This window comes from Corylus avellana, chromosome ca6, assembly GCF_901000735.1.
Source record: "Corylus avellana chromosome ca6, CavTom2PMs-1.0".
NCBI lineage: Eukaryota > Viridiplantae > Streptophyta > Magnoliopsida > Fagales > Betulaceae > Corylus > Corylus avellana.
The window spans coordinates 25,428,132-25,444,082 of NC_081546.1; the positions used below are offsets into that span (position 1 = coordinate 25,428,132).

Genomic DNA, 15,951 nt, shown 5'->3' on the forward strand with positions numbered 1-15,951 from the left:
TTTTCAATTTCTCTCCAACTCCTCGAGAAGCAGACCTCTAACCTGACTCTCATGGCGACTGCGGCGAAAAGGGTAGATAAGATCCGCCAAATCGTACGGCTCAAGCAAGTCATGCAGCGGTGGAAGCACATGAGCCTCCGGTTCCGGACCGACCCGTCTTGGTCCTCCGATTCCGGTAAGACCCGGCGCATACCGCCGGGTTATCTGGCGTTGTATGTTGGCCAGGAACGCAAGCGGTTCGTGATCCCCACCCGGTTCCTGAACCTCCCGGTTTTCAAGGGTCTGCTGGCGAGAGCCGAGGAAGAGTTTGGGTTTCAGGGAAATGGCGGTCTGGTTCTGCCCTGCGAAGCTGGGTTTTTCTCAGAAGTTTTGAAGATTCTGAAGAGAGACGAGGGTAGATTTGGGAGATTTGGATTGGAGGAGTTCATGAAGATGGTTTCTGAAGTGGGTTTGTCGTCTTGCAGGGAAACGACGTCGTGTGTGTACATGGTCAGTACTCCTCTCTTGCAGAAAGCTAGGGTCGTCTGACACTGTTTGTTTCTTGGAAATGTATACGTTGGTACTTGGTAGACAGAAAATATGATGGTTTTTTTTTTTAGTTCTAACCATCCTTGAACTCATCATTTAGTTTTAATGGTCATGTGATGAGTTTCAATGAGATGTTGTTGAACTTTTCTTTTGATTTTTTTTTTTTTTTGTTTAATGATGATGCTTATTGTGATGATGATGATGATGATGAAATTTTAGAGATCAAAGAGAATTAGGAGATTATGCTCATGATCTTTACTAATAATAATAATAATTAATAACCTTATTATTTTTTCCTCTTTATCCAATTTTTTTTTTTTTTTAGAGTGTTTCTGGTTGGGTGATTTGTTGATTTCACTAAAGGAATAATTTTCAAGGAGTTTTAACAAAAAATCTGATAAACTTATGGAATAAATCTTCCTACTATTATGGCTTCCAAAACTACCGTATGTCTATAAATAATATCAATTTGATGCATCAGGATATGACTAAACCCAATAATCCAACATTAAACTTTGGGATTGGGATTAGGATCTGTTATGATTTTAAAGAAATAACAGATTCTCCAATTACTCAATTTTGGTTGTTTTTTTATGCATTAAAACGCTAGAAAAGTTGCTAACATATTAAAAAAAACGTGATATGTTAGCGGCTTAGCTAAACATAGCTAAAATATTAGCTATGTTTAGCTATTATTTTTCTTTTTTTAGTTCCAACCGAGTAATTTGTCATTAGCTAAAATAGTTATATTGCTTATAGTGAATAACAATTTGGAGCTATTCACTATAGCACACTATATGAATAAAATATTGTTTATTTTTTTTTTGTTTATTGTTTTTTTATTTCACCTCTTTTTACTCAACATCTTTTATTTTTTTTGAACACCTCTTCACATCTGCTACGTCTCTCTCAAACACAAATTTTTTTCAACAATTGAATGCAGAAAAAATTTATTTTATGGAAACACATGGATAGAAACAAATCAATTGCAATTGGATGAAAAAATTTATTGCATGGAAACACACGGATGGAAACAAATCAATTGTAGTTGGATAAAAAAATTTATTTAAATTATTAATTTTAAGAATTAATACGTGCATGTGAGATGAATGTTCCTCATATATGTGTTTATTTTTGTTTTTATAAATAATTTCTATATATGTGTTTGTTTTTCCCTTTAATTAAGTGTTGGGAATAATGTAATAAAAAAAGAACGAGAAATAATATTTTAAAGTAAATAGAGAATGAAATAGAAAATCTGGTGGAGTGTATAGTGAAAAAACAATAGCTAAAATAAAGAATTGTACATTCTCACTAGGTAAAATACCTAATGCTGCTGGAAAGAAGATTTGAGCTAAAAATTGTTTTTTGATTTTATGAAGATGAAACGTCTTTACAATAGCGAAAATGAAGCTTTTTTAGAAAAAAATTCTTTTATGTTAGCTTGATAACATGTTACATTTTTAATAGGTAATATTTTTAAAATGTTTTGATGATTAAAAACAGTATAAATTATATAATTTGAGAATATACAATATTAAAGAAAGGGAAATTATATCTAAAATTCTTAGGTAAACGCGCTTTTTTAAAAAACTCACTGGGTATTTTTTTTTTTAAATTTAGTCCTTGGGTCACTCGAAACTACTAGAAAACTCCTTACCATCAATTTTTGTTAACTTCCGTTAGTATACTCAAAACTCACCGTTTTATCTGATTAAAATATTATTTTTTTTATTAATTTAATTTAAAAAATTCAATCTTAAAAAAAAAAAAAAAAAATTTGAAGGGTGGTCAGGGGTGGCACCCCCAACCCCTATGGGGTGGCCGTAAGCCACCCCAGGCCACCCCTTGCACGTTTTAGCTTGAATTTAATTTAGGATTCGCGTGATCATCATCATCATATATATATATATATAGTTGTCTTGGCAATCTAGTGACGGTCATTTCTTATGAAGGTTCTGTTTTCCTGTATTATATATAGCTTTGGCTACACCTGATCATTTCCCCACCCTTCCCTTCCGCCCTTAACAGGTCGAAGCAGAGAAGCCAAATCCAATATTTCTAAAAGCTTGCGATTTATTGGGAGTGAAGCCCGAGGATGCTGTACATGTAGGGGATGACCGCAGGAATGATATATGGGGTGCCAGAGATGCAGGTTGTGATGCTTGGCTTTGGGGAAGTGACGTTCACTCTTTTAAGGAGGTAAACTGTCATACACATCTCTTATTTTTCTGGGTGTTACTTGAAAGAGAGTTTTAGCCTCTCAATTTTGATGTTTGTAATAACAACTTTAGGAAGAGAACATCAAGGGCAGTCTTCAGTTCATTTTCTTCTATTCTTCTTGCGATTCTTTCAATTGTTTTTCGAAACCAGTTGTTCTGTGTGTGTGAGAGAGAGAGGATGTAAAAATCTTTGTTTCTTGAAATTGCCTCAAATACACTCTTGGAAATTCTATAAGTTCAACTCGTCTCTGTTTTAGCTTTCCTTGTTGTCCTTCAAAGCTTCTTCCCATTCTGGAGTTAAATAACAAAGAAGTAGGGTGAGAGGAAGAACGAACGAAAGTTCTGAGGGAAAAAGATTCATTTATGATTTCCAGGAAAAAAAAAAAAATTATAAGATAGAACATGCTATTCAGGAATTTTGAGGAAATGTCCTAACCCAAAAATGTATATAAAAAAAAGGGGTGGCGGTTGGGGGGGTACTGCCATCCCTGGCCACCCTTCAATTTTTTTTTTTTTTTTTTTTTTTTGAAAGATTGAATTTTTTAAATTAAATTAATAAAAAAATAATATTTTAATAAGATAAAACGGTGAGTTTTGAATAGACTAACGGAAGTTAACAAAAATTGACGGTAAGAAATTTTCTAGTAGTTTCGAGTGACCCAATGACTAAATTTTCAAAAAAAAATACCCAGAGAGTTTTTAATAAAAACGCGTTTACCTAAGAATTTTAGATATAATTTCCCTTAAAGAAATTATAGGGAATCTTGATCCTAAACGTTGCTAAGTAAGATGAAAAGTTATTGTATCTTTAAATAAAATTGGAAAAATTGTCTCAGTTGGAAATGTGTTTGAAACAGTTAATAAAGCGTAAAAAGAGTAAATAACAAAATACAAACAGGGTCGGCGTCCCAACAACATAACCCAAACGGCGCCCCAAACAACATAACTCAAACAAAAAATACAATGTTAAATAATAAAATAAACAAATAATTAGAAATTGATCATAAAATGGCCCGATCCAATATTCCTTGAATAAAAATCTAAGAAAATATCGCAATGAGATACTTGTTGATACAGATTCACAGACCATGAGAAAACCAGAACTTATAACAAAATGAATTATTTCCCCGGAAAAAAGAAAAATAGAGGCCCATATATTCAAAGGACCAATCATAAGCGTGCACAAAATGACCAAAATGACCTAAAAGTGACAAAAAGCATTTTTAATCCCTCCCCAATAATATATATATATATATATATATATAAAGTCCTATTAAGATAAGAAGATAAGAAAATTACAAATAAGTATTATCTCTATTTTTTTTTTTAACAACTATAATAGAATTGTTTCAAGTGACAAGTGACTTGGCATTTTTTTTTTTCAAAATAAAAACATTAACTTAAACAAAATTTTACGAGTGCGTGAAGAGCTTCGAGGCGATCATGTCGACGTGTTGCACGAAGTAATCTGAATTTGTTTGCCCCCAATCAAGACTACCGAACTTCCGAAAAAAAGTTATCATTTTTGTTGTCAACATCGGGAGCGCGAACTCAAAAATGACCCTTTTCGATTTGCACGAAATTTTACTAGCGAGTAAAGAACTTCGAAGCGATCGTGTTAACGTGTTGCACGAAGTGATTCGAGTTTGTTTGCAAGTGAGCAGATTTGTCGTTCAGTTATAAACATCGGGGGCGAATTTAATTCAAAACATTCAAAACTATTTTTACCTTTATGTCATATTAAAACATTATTATTATTATTTTTAAAAAAAAATCTAAAAAATCATTAATAAACTGAGCAAATTTAGATGTAAAACAATTTAAGTGCATTCCTAAAATGCATATGAGAATCATATTCGCTGCTAATTCTCACATAATTTTAAGATAGATATTAGTTTAAAGAACTTAATCAAGAGATTTCTTACAAAATTTTCAAAATAGTCCTCAGTCGTGCTTGTTATTATATTTTGTTTTGGTTTATATTACGCTTTTCATGCTGACTTGTCACGTGCTCTGAAAACAATATTAATTTAATTAACATAGTAAAAATAAAATCCAAATTCTTCCAGCATCCAACCCAAGGTGAACATAACGTTTGTCCAAAGCAGTTTACCCCAAAAAAAAAAAAAAAAAAAAAAAAAAAAATCTCCAAAGGAGGCTTCATCGGTACTTGTTATTTTATTATTATTATTATTTCTTTTTTGATAAGTAACTTGTTATTTTATTGAGTAATGCTATTTTTACACTAATTTTCAGTCAGCTTCACCTTAGTAGGTTTTATGTTAGTCGTTTAAAAAAAAAAAAAAATTTAAAAATTAAGTTATTAATTACTTAAAATTTATCACATCGGTCATTATAAAACTAATTTAAAAATGAGTCATCTTATTTCTCTATTTTCTATTATTTATCTTTTTTTAAAAAAAATTAATTTTTAAAATTTGTAGAACTATTATTTTTTAAAATAAAAAATAAAAATTAACTATTAGATGGATAAGTCAAATGATTAATTTAAAAATAAAATAGATTGAAGATTAAAAGAAAAAAAAAAAACACATTTTCCAATAAAAATTTATTGCATAGGGGTGCATTATTTGTAATTTTTTAATTTTGGATTATGTTCCGCTTTTGATGTTGCATGTTGGCTTTAGGTTTGACCTTTGACCGTAGTTTGGTATGTGACTACGTGCTGATAGAAAGTTCAGCCACTCAGGAGTGAGCATCTCTTTCGCTTCGTACAAAGAGAACCAACTTTTCGAAGATTACAAAAAGCAATGGTTCGGCAAACTGCCAACTTAAAGCGGAGATTCCCTAAAAGTAGGTATAAAAGGCGGACAGTTGATAATCAAAACTATCGTATTACTATAGAAATAGAGTAGAGATTTACCGCTGCCTCATCGTCAGACATTTACAATTTTTTTTTAATTTTTTAATTAAAGAAAATAAACATTAAAAGAGAATTCAAATTTAAGATAATAGTACCAAATTTGAGACATTAGCACCAAATTTAAGATGATTGAATCCTTTTGGGTGATACCATTCCTAAAAAGTTAACTTTCCACCTTTAGGTTTTACTTTTGAATTCAAAAATAAGTTTTGGGGCATTAGAAACTAAATATTAATTCATAAAAATTTAACTAACAAAAAAAATGTGAAATGGGGGAAGAGAGAGAGATTTCTACGATTTTTTTTTTTAATAAAGTCACGTCAGACTTTGGCAGACACTTGTCTGACTCTTGGCAGCCAAATAACAGGACTCATAGAAATAACATAGTTTTGAATTTTTTTATTTTGAAAAGCGGTCGCCTAGGTAGTTACGGTCAACGGTTTGTAACCATCATTTCACCCATACCTAAAAGCATATTGGTCACCAAATTGTATTTGAAATATTTCTAATTTATCATGTTTGTGATTTTAAGAAGTGTGATTTAAAATAATATTTTTAAATTGCACATAATTTTGTTAACCGAATCGACAGCCTACTGACCGACTTCGCCGATAATTTTCAAATTTTTTCACATACCGACTTTACCAACCGCCTATCGGTGTCGGGACAAAAATTCGGCAAATAAGTCAGCGAAATTTTCAACTTTACCAACATTTTGGCGAAACAAATTTTTTTCTACCGACACCGACCGACGCTCAGCCCTATTGCCTACTATTTGAAATTCAGCTTATTTTAAATTCTAAAATCGCAATTTTTTAAAAACGCAATCTCAAACGATTCATTTTTTGTAATTTAGTTTAAAATCGCACTTAGTCGCAATACCAAGCGCACACAAAATTAATTTCTTCAGCGTGTGTGAAGCTGATTATTAGATTCCCACGTGTTTGTCCTGTTTTTTTGGTTGCATAGCAGCATAAATATCACTTGCAACTCTAGATTGAACCCCCAAAAAAAAAAAAAAAAAAAATTCCCTTCTCATTTAGTCATTTTGTTGGTTTTTTTCTTCTTATTTTTTTAGTGGAGTTTTTTGTTTAAGGGAAAAATTAAGGAAATAAATCCCTTTCATCAATTAATCATCTAATTAATTAAAAGTATATCACATCATATCAATTAATTAATTTCATACATGCCACATGAGGTAGCCACAGAGTACAATTATTTTAAGTTACAAATATACCTTATTATATATAGGAAAATTAAATACAATTTATTTTTTAAAAAAAATAAGGAAGGTAGCTAGCCACTCCTTTGTCCATTTTTGTGTATCCTATTTTTGTTCAAATATTTGTATGAGGTCATTTCCTACGCACACGAGTTGCATGATACAAGCCGTGGATGAATTCTAAATGACTAAATGAGTTAATATAGTTGTTTATAAGCATTTAATACAATTTTCTATTTTAAATTTAGCTATTTTCAGTGGTCAATAATGAAGAATACGTCCTTTTTATATATTATTAACTTGGTTTCAGATTTTATTATTAATTGGGGAGGGGCTGCCTCATGTATGCATTAAACCCTAGGTCAAAGGGATTTTTTTTTTTTTAAAAAAAAAGAGACTAAATCATGACACGTAAGGGCACAATGGTATAGAGCCTTGGGAAAAGAGGAAAAGAAAAAATATAAGCAGAAAGAAATGATTAGGGCACCACGCGTTTTTGTGATTTGATTGTTTGTTGCCGACAATTTAGTTCCATGACATTTCTTTGAGTTTATTTTATTTTTATTTAGGGGTAATTTCACTTACCCCATGAAGTTACACGTTTTTTGCAAACACCCCTAATGTTCAAAGTCTTTCACTTTGGTGTATCGAACTTTGATTTCCTTCAATTTTTCTCTTTCCGTTACATATTGCAGCTAAATTAAACAGAGAAATAAGTAATTTTAGTAAGAGTATTTTAGTAATTTTACACATTTACGTTAGGATCGATTTAACAGAAAATTCTAATGGAAGAGGGAATGTGGAAGGAAATCAAAGTTCGATACACCGAAGTGAGAGACTTTGAACGTTGAGGGGTGTTTGCAAAAGGCACATAACTTCATGGGGTAAGTGAAATTACCCATTTTATTTATTTTTATTTATTTTATTTTTTTTGAAATGGGAGTCTAAGATTTCTATTACTTCAACAAAGTTGCTCAGAAGCTACAATATCCCTTAAATAAGAGGGGAACGAATCCTTCCAGAGGTGATCCTCCCCTATGTTTAATCCATATATTTTTAGTTTATTTTGTCTCTTAATTTTATGCCTCCAAATCATAATAAAATATTCAATTCAATTTCAATATACAATTCAATAATTGTATATTGGATCATGTTTAATGCATGCTTTTTTAGGTACTGCAATGCAATGTGACCCAATATCTATAGCATCCATTAAATCATTCTTCTATAAAAGTTGCTTGTGGTTATCAAAAACAATAACAACTTAATTTTTTCAAAACAAATTTTAGGGAAAAGTCCATATACCTCCCTACCACTCAATTTGTAATGTTGACAAGTCACTTGTTGCTTCAAAGAATATAATGTTAACAAGTTATCCAACTCGCTCAGCAAATTTACTCTTCATTTTAGCTAAAGAATAAAATCATATTTCTCAATTTTAACTATTCAATTTTCCAAAACACTAAAATCCAGGTCTTTATTTTAGTTATCAACTTTCACTATTTCATTTAAATGTTCTTTTTATGAATTTCTTTAATCTTTCTATGAGTTGAGAGAAAATGTAAGAGATTTTTAATTTTTAATTCTTTTCTCACAATTGGTGAGTGAATGGTGCCCCAAATGTTTCAACATTTTACAGAGAATGAGAGTACTATTGGTCCATGGAAAAGAAAACTTACTAATTGTGGCCATTTCGTGAGAGACTATTTGCTGAGAGGTCCACTAGGCCTCTAATTGGGCCAAAAACAATGGAAGAAGCTCAACTCCCTCAGCCAGTTGAATATGCCCCCTTCAGCGGCCCAAGTTCACAATATGATCTAAAAACCTGCCATTCATCCAATTCATTGTTGGATATGTAGAACCCACATGTGAGTCCTACAGATCCAATAATAAATTTGATATGAAGATGGAAAATAACACTTCTATATGATCTATGGAACAGCCCATTCTTTCCACCATTTCCATACTGACTATAGTCTGCCTCGACCAAAGCAAACTCAAGCCCATGTCATATGGCCAGTGAATAATGCTAAAGAGCTTTGATCCTTTAAACTATTTATTGATTCCATGTTACCTTCGGCTAGTGGAAGGAACCAAAACCAAGGGCAGAAGGCCTGCAGTATAAATATCCATTCCATGCTGTGTGCCCTGAAAAATTCATCTACAGTTTACTCACAGCTCCCAATTGTTGCTAATAAATAGTAAATAAACCAATTTTTTACATGAGTTCAAAAAATTTATTCATCGTAAATACCAATCACATAACACACACTATATTCAAATATCAGTTCAAAATTGACCAACCATACAATTACTTTGGGCCCTGAATCAATTGTTATTTCCTCACCTATCATAATACTCTCTCATAATTGTTAGTGTTTACGAGTGTGTTTTGTTTTTGGTTTGAAAGAGTTTTTTGACGTGACATAAAGGAGAAAATTATTTTCTGTTTTAGAAAGTGTTTTGTGTTTAGATTGTTTGTTAATAATGTTCTTGTTTCGAGAAAAGAAACAAACGGTAAATTCCTAAGCACTTGCTACAAGACTTTAGTTCCCTCAAAAGCATGTTACCGTGCTAGTCTTCATCAGCAGAGATCTTTTGCTTCTTCCACTTGTAGGCTGCTTCCAATATCTTGAGATGCGTTGCCTGTGTTTCTTCTGGGAAGAGATAGTCAATATACTCCTCATATCTGCCATTTCAAATTCGTTAGCACAAGCACAATTCGTTGAACATAATAAAATGAAAACTGCAGCCGTGCATCAGTAAGGTTAACAATGATTCTAAAAATGCTAAACTTTGAAAAATATGAGAAGCTTCAGATGGATATTCTTGAGTGCAATTTTATGCTTGTTATGCTACCAAGCATTTTTTTTTTTTATTGCTAAGTTACACATGCATCCGGCGGGACTTCACGACCTCACCTTCACCTTGTTATAAAGGATGGAAGTACCATTTGAGCTAAAACTCATTGGCAGATCCTATTAAACATTTTGATTCATGTCAGCGCTTCCACAAATATCAAGGGAAGCTGGAGAGAAATCCTAAAATGGGGGATTGTGGACGGTAAACCCGCAAGTATGGGTTCCTGGCTCATGCATAATGCTTTAGCCTCATACGCCAAAATTTCAGTATTAAAATAATAACTTAAAAGTTCACCAAGCATGTGAAAATGACACGGTTTGTGTTCACCAGTTAGGGTGCTGCCCATTGGCATATTTGATGAGACTAACATCAGAATCTTATGAAGAAAGATTTAAGGTTGGAGATACATACCCAGCAGGACCACCCTCAGCTACTATCTGCCTTCTCTTTTTCAGCTTTTTTGGCAGCTTACTCTGGACTAAACTAACCTCTCCTAGCTTGCCAAAGCTACTCTCCATGTTCAACCATTCTTCCAAGAGCATTGCCCTTTCTTCTTTCAGTTCAGGTGCAGAAGTCCTAAAATAGTTGATAGCTTTCTCGAAAACCCCTGATTAAAACAAAAGAAAAATGTAAGTGGTGATGAAATTCAAAAACAATCATATAATAAATTATGAAAAGTAAGAAAAAGATTTTTCCAAAATTGCTTACTTCTTGCGCGCTGAATGCAGTGCTTCTTTTGTTCTCGGAGATTTTCTTCTGCCAAATCCAAACCTCCACCATCCTCCTTCATAGCAGATGCCTCAAACTTGGCATAGCTTATCCACACCTTCAGGTGCTTAGTTCTGTCCAGAAGTCTCTCATAGAGTTCTCTGGTCCTTTTAAACTCACCCTCCGATATTTCAAAGTCAATATATGTCTGTCATGAAAAGGTATTATTATCAGTTATCTCCGAATCAAAATAGTCAACAAGCATTAATGGTATCTCAAATCTTACCTGCAATCAAGTCAAATCTGCTATATTAGTAATCAAAAAAGTTCTCATCATATCCAGAGAATTTGAAATAACAAATGGCAAAACAAATCAGACTATGAGACCCATTAACCTATATATTAGAGGTGACAATTCATGTTCGAGTGTCAGGTTTGGGTTGTGTCAAGATATGGGTATAACACTATATAGGTTAACCCTAACCTGACTTATTTAATTAAACGTGTCAGACCCCTCAACCCTAATTCACTAATTTCTTGTTCAGCTCGTGTCAGGTTTACGGGTCATGCAAAAGTTGTCAATCCTTATGTTGCGTGTCGGGTTTGGATCGTGTCGAGACATGGATATAAGACTATATAAGTCAACCATAACTCAGCCCATTTAATTAAACGGGTCAGACTATTTAAATCAATCATAACCTACTTTCTTTAATTAAAGGGGGTCATACCTCTCAATCCTCACCCAATGATTTTATGATAAGTTTATGTCAAATTCGTGGGTCGTGTCAAAAATTCACAGCCCCACTATATATAAGCTTTAAAAACAAAATAACAAACTTTACATATTTTATCAGCAATCAAAAATAGATATCAATAATTATAGATGCCTTTGTATGGGCAGAATCAAGAAACCATAACTTTTTTCTTTTTGATAAGCAATATAACTTAAAGGAACAAATAGTGGAAAGAATCAGGAAAAACATAATTATGAGCATCATCCTCAGGATAACGAATGGTGCGACTAAAAAGGATGCACATAGTTAGCAATGACAGATGTAAGCAAAAATAAACATTTTAACAGTATTATGAGGAATGCCTTATGCATGTACCTTCCACAACAACTCTGGCATATTCAGAGCTGGTTGGGCAATTCCAAGGTTAAAAATAGCCCTAGCTCGTTTAGTCTCACACAAAGATCTCTCCAACTCTGCGTACTTGCACCATGCATAGCAATTCTCAGGTGACCACTCTAGATACCTCTCATATAGTTTCCTGCAGCGATCTAAATTTCCAAGCTGCAGCTCTATCTTGATATAGTTCTTGAAAATCTATTTTTTTTTAAAAAAAAGCACACTTGAGTTGTGAGAATATACCAATTTAATGATACAATATATATAAATACTTTTTTTTTTATAAGGATACAATATATAGAAATACAAGATATCAACCTTTAAATTACCTTATCTTTAGGAGCTTTGCCAATTGCATTTCCTAGAATATGTAGTGCAGCCTTGAGATTCAGCTGCCGAATCTCAAACTGGGCAGCTAAAATCCATATTTTAGCAAAAGAGAATTTATTGTGAGGAATCAGATTAAGACACCCACTGGAAAATTTAATAGTGAATGAGCAATCTCTTCAAAGTCAGTTGGATTCATATGTGAATCATATATGGGAAAACCAAGATAAAAGTGTGCTTGTGTTCGAGGGTTTATGTCACTTAATATGCATGAAGAGTTTTCAAATAAATTTACAATAAAAGTGTACAACATCACAGAGATTTCTAACTTGTCAATTGTTCATGACCACTAACAACCAAATGGTTGTAAAATACAAAAATCTCCTAAAATCCCAAAATCCATGACCATTAACCATCAATAATCACCTCTAACAATGAATATGAACAATGAGATAATGAACATGCAATGATATAAGCCAAAGTACTCAAATGTAAACTAAAAAAAGGCGTTTTTATGTGCTGGTTTTTAACACACATTTATATAACGCCATTCTTGTCCCTGGTTTCTTCTTTGGAGTAATGACCAATCCCCAATCATTACCTAATAAGCAATTTATCTGGATATCTATCTATACAGATTTACATGCACATAAGAAAGAGTATATAATCACTAAAGTTGACCAGCTACTGCACATCAAATGTTTATAAAATGTACATTTCCACTTAGTTAATTCTTCAACGACTTCCAGCAGTCCCTTCCAAAAATTTACAGCACCCCCTCACCCCTCCCCCCTCCTAAAAAAAAACTACCACCCCAATGCATTTGCGACTTTAAATTGCAGCTCACTGCAACTCAAACTTATTAACCAACAAAATGTCACAAGTTTTCCTCTATATTTATTTTGAATGGAAAAAGTCATACGTGCTAGTCTCTTTTCTTCTGTCACAAGTTTTCCTCTATATTTAAGGGACACAATTACAAAATTGCCCCTAATAGGAGATGAGCCAGTTGCCCTCGGCTCACCCCCTAACAGAAGAATCACCCTCCATCATGGGCAACTAGCTAACCCTTTTTAAGGGCAATTTTGAAATTTGGTTCCTCAAATTGGGGGTATTATTGACAGAAAAAAACGATTGACCCCTAACAAAGGAAAGTCACTCCTCCGGCGCCTTTCATGGATGTGGCCACATGGCCACCCCTTCTCTTGTGGCTCACTTCTACTGGGGGAAGTCATGCAACCACTGCCTATCTTCTCGTGACCAACCCTCTCTTGTCCTACAGCCACCCCCTCACTTCTTCTAGAGATGGCCATGCGACCACTCCTCACTCACTTCTACTAGCGGTAGCCACGCGACTACCCTCCTCTTTTACTGGGAGTAGCCACATAGCCACCTCTCACTTCTACTATGGCCGCACCCTCTCTCTTCTCTTGAGGCTGGTCACACACAAAGGGTGTTTTGTTCCTTGAGGAGATTGATTTTCCAACTCCAGCTCAGCTTCAATTATTTGTGATAATCAATTCACCCTTCATATAGCCTCTAACTTGTTTTTCTTGAAAGAACTAGGCATATTGAGGTTAATTGTCACTTCATTCAAGATAGAATACCAAGTGAAGATATTTCTACACCATTTGTGAAGTCTACGGGTCAACTTGCGGATATGTTTACATAATGAGAAATATAATATACTACACCTCCATGCTGATGTGGCAGTACCTAGCCCTTATATTATTATTTTTTTAACAATGGCTCATTCAAGAGTTGACACTGTCACATTAGCTCAATGAGATAAATGTGGGATGGGGTATAATATATAGCATTACTCTTACAAAATCTATGAGTTGTAATAGGTTGAAGTCCTAACTGAACAGAAAATTAATGCAATATATGACATGTACCAACTCAACAAAGACGAATTATGTGAGAACATTACATTTGAAGTTTTTTTGTCACACTTACCGATACACTTTTCTCGTTTGCTCCACGTCTCCGGCGCCAAGTTCTTCATATAGCGCATAATTAATCCTACGACAATCACACAGTAATTAAACAAGCAAGCCCCAACAACAGAAATCAAAGAAAAGCTAAATTTCAAACCGCAAAATTGAACCTACCACAAGTAAATATACCGCTGCCAATACTGCTTTTCGTCAGACGGAGGAGAATTAGCAATGGCTCTCTCATAAACCTTCCTAACCCTGTCCTTATTTCCAACACTCTCTTCCAACCGAATGTAATCAAACCACGAATCATAATTCAGTGGATTCTTACTCACCTCGTCCTCATATTGAAACCTCCTCTTCCCCACAATGGACAAATCCTCGGCTGTCCCTCTCGGTGTATGATCGAAGTCCTCATATTGCAATCTCCTCCTCCCCGCACTCCCTTTCGGTATATGCTTGAAGGCGAACTTGTAGATACACCTCGCGCGCTCAGTCTCTTTGCACCACTCCTCAAACTCGGCGAAGGTGACGAATAACTGCTCGGCCTCCTCATCGTCGGCGAGCTTCTCCACCGCTCTCTCGTACACATTCCTCGCCCTAGCAACCTCGTCCTCCTTCATCTCGAACTTGGCATACGAGAGCCACACGCCGACCTTCGGGTGGGACTGAACGAACCTCTCGAAAAGCTGCCTACCACGCTCGATCTCGTTGTAGCGGAGCTCGAAATTGATGTACGCTCGCCAGCACTGTTGGTCCGGCATCCATTGCATCCAGCGCTCGAACACCTTCCTGGCGCCAGCGACGTTGCCGAGCATCTCCTCCATGTGGATGTACTTGTACCAGAGTTGGTCCACTCTCGGCAGGTGATATAGCGCGCGGTCCCAGACGTTGCGCGCGTCGTCGATGAACTTGTTCTTCATCTCCATCTCGGCGTACTTGAGCCACAGCGTGTGGTTCCGATCGTCGACCTCGAGCGCTCGCTCCCACACGTCGCGCGCGAGGTTGAACTTTTTCTGCGACTCCTCCCACTGCGCGTACTTTATCCAGACGCTGGTGTTCCATCGGACCTGGCGGACGCGATCCTCGAATTCCTTGCGCTTAAGAAGGCAGTACTCGGCGAGCTCGTTGGCGTCGGTGATCTTCTGCTTTGGCGGACGGATCTTCTCCGCCTTCTGGAGCTCCCGGGCCTCGCGGAGGATCTGTTCGGCAGTGATCTGAATCGGCGCCGGATTTTTATTCTTGACCCGAGTCGGCCGCGACAGCTTCACCTCAGTGTCCTTTCGAGTCAGGTACCCTAGCTTTGGATCGATGTTTTTCGCTGAAACCATTGTTGGTCCAAGAATGAAAGATCTGCACTCCAATAACCTCTAGAATTTGGATCCCTGGAAATGCAATCCATTTCCTTTTAGGATAAGAGAGCCAAAATGGCGGCGCAATTGTTGCAATTGCGGAGATCGTTTCAATCCAATTCCTACCAATAGATACGAAATAGGAATCCTTCCTTTTATAGGTTTCCCCGAATCACTCATTATGGATTAGGAAGCCATTTAATTAGTTAAATAATAAATATAGCATGCCATTGACGAGGAAAGTGACGCGTCAGTGATTATGTTCTAATAAATTAAATTTTAAATTAATGGTGAATTTAAAACATATAAAAATAGGAAACAATCCTTTCCGTTTCGATTAGAGTAGAGATTTTCGATTGTCAGCCAAGCGTTTGTCAAATGAGATTTTTTATTTTTTTTAATTGAAGAGGAAAGACGTTACAAGGATATTATGGATGATCGAATTTGAGATATTAACACTAAATTTGAGAAATTAACATCAAATTTAAGATAATTGAATCACTTTAGGCTGATACCATCCCTAAAAGGTTAACCTTTCACTCATAAGTTTTAGTTTTGAATCCAAAAACGAGTTTTGTGGCATTAAAACCCAAATATTAGCCCATTAAAATTTAGCTAACAAAAAAAAAAAAACAATAAAATAAAATATTAGCTCATTAAAGTTTTATTTCCATTTTTTTTTTTAGGGGCAACCATGCGTTGGACGACGCTTGAGGCAACCACATAGATGGACTCTTTCAAATAAAATGGAAAGTATTCATTTAATGCATTTAGTA

At 34.8% G+C, this 15,951-nt stretch overlaps 2 protein-coding genes across 2 annotated transcripts; one reads left to right on the forward strand and one right to left on the reverse strand.

Moving 5' to 3' along the window:
- On the forward strand, positions 1-2,853 carry LOC132185656 (uncharacterized). The gene is made up of 2 exons (XM_059599421.1): positions 1-489; positions 2,560-2,853. The coding sequence occupies exons 1-2, from the start codon at positions 52-54 to the stop codon at positions 2,785-2,787; spliced, it is 666 nt and encodes a 221-aa protein (XP_059455404.1). The 5' UTR covers positions 1-51; the 3' UTR covers positions 2,788-2,853.
- Positions 2,854-8,413: 5,560 nt separating this feature from the next.
- Positions 8,414-15,289, reverse strand: LOC132184482 (uncharacterized). Its single transcript, XM_059598129.1, has 8 exons — positions 13,998-15,289; positions 13,843-13,908; positions 11,886-12,030; positions 11,536-11,754; positions 10,427-10,634; positions 10,130-10,325; positions 9,427-9,545; positions 8,414-9,004 (listed from the first exon to the last, which is right to left on the reverse strand). The coding sequence occupies exons 1-7, from the start codon at positions 15,152-15,154 to the stop codon at positions 9,431-9,433; spliced, it is 2,106 nt and encodes a 701-aa protein (XP_059454112.1). The 5' UTR covers positions 15,155-15,289; the 3' UTR covers positions 8,414-9,004; positions 9,427-9,430.
- Between the last annotated feature and the right edge of the window lie 662 nt (positions 15,290-15,951).

What these genes read in the sequence shown, in the direction of transcription:
- LOC132185656 (XM_059599421.1), top strand. Translation starts at nt 52, where the DNA reads ATGGCGACTGCGGCGAAAAGGGTAGATAAGATCCGCCAAATCGTACGG. An exon ending in CGACGTCGTGTGTGTACATG is followed by an intron (nt 490 to 2,559) that starts GTCAGTACTCCT and finishes CGCCCTTAACAG; the next exon opens with GTCGAAGCAGAGAAGCCAAA.
- LOC132184482 (XM_059598129.1), bottom strand. Translation starts at nt 15,154, where the DNA reads ATGGTTTCAGCGAAAAACATCGATCCAAAGCTAGGGTACCTGACTCGA. An exon ending in CAGCGGTATATTTACTTGTG is followed by an intron (nt 13,909 to 13,997) that starts GTAGGTTCAATT and finishes TGATTGTCGTAG; the next exon opens with GATTAATTATGCGCTATATG. An exon ending in CTGCATTCAGCGCGCAAGAA is followed by an intron (nt 10,326 to 10,426) that starts GTAAGCAATTTT and finishes TGTTTTAATCAG; the next exon opens with GGGTTTTCGAGAAAGCTATC.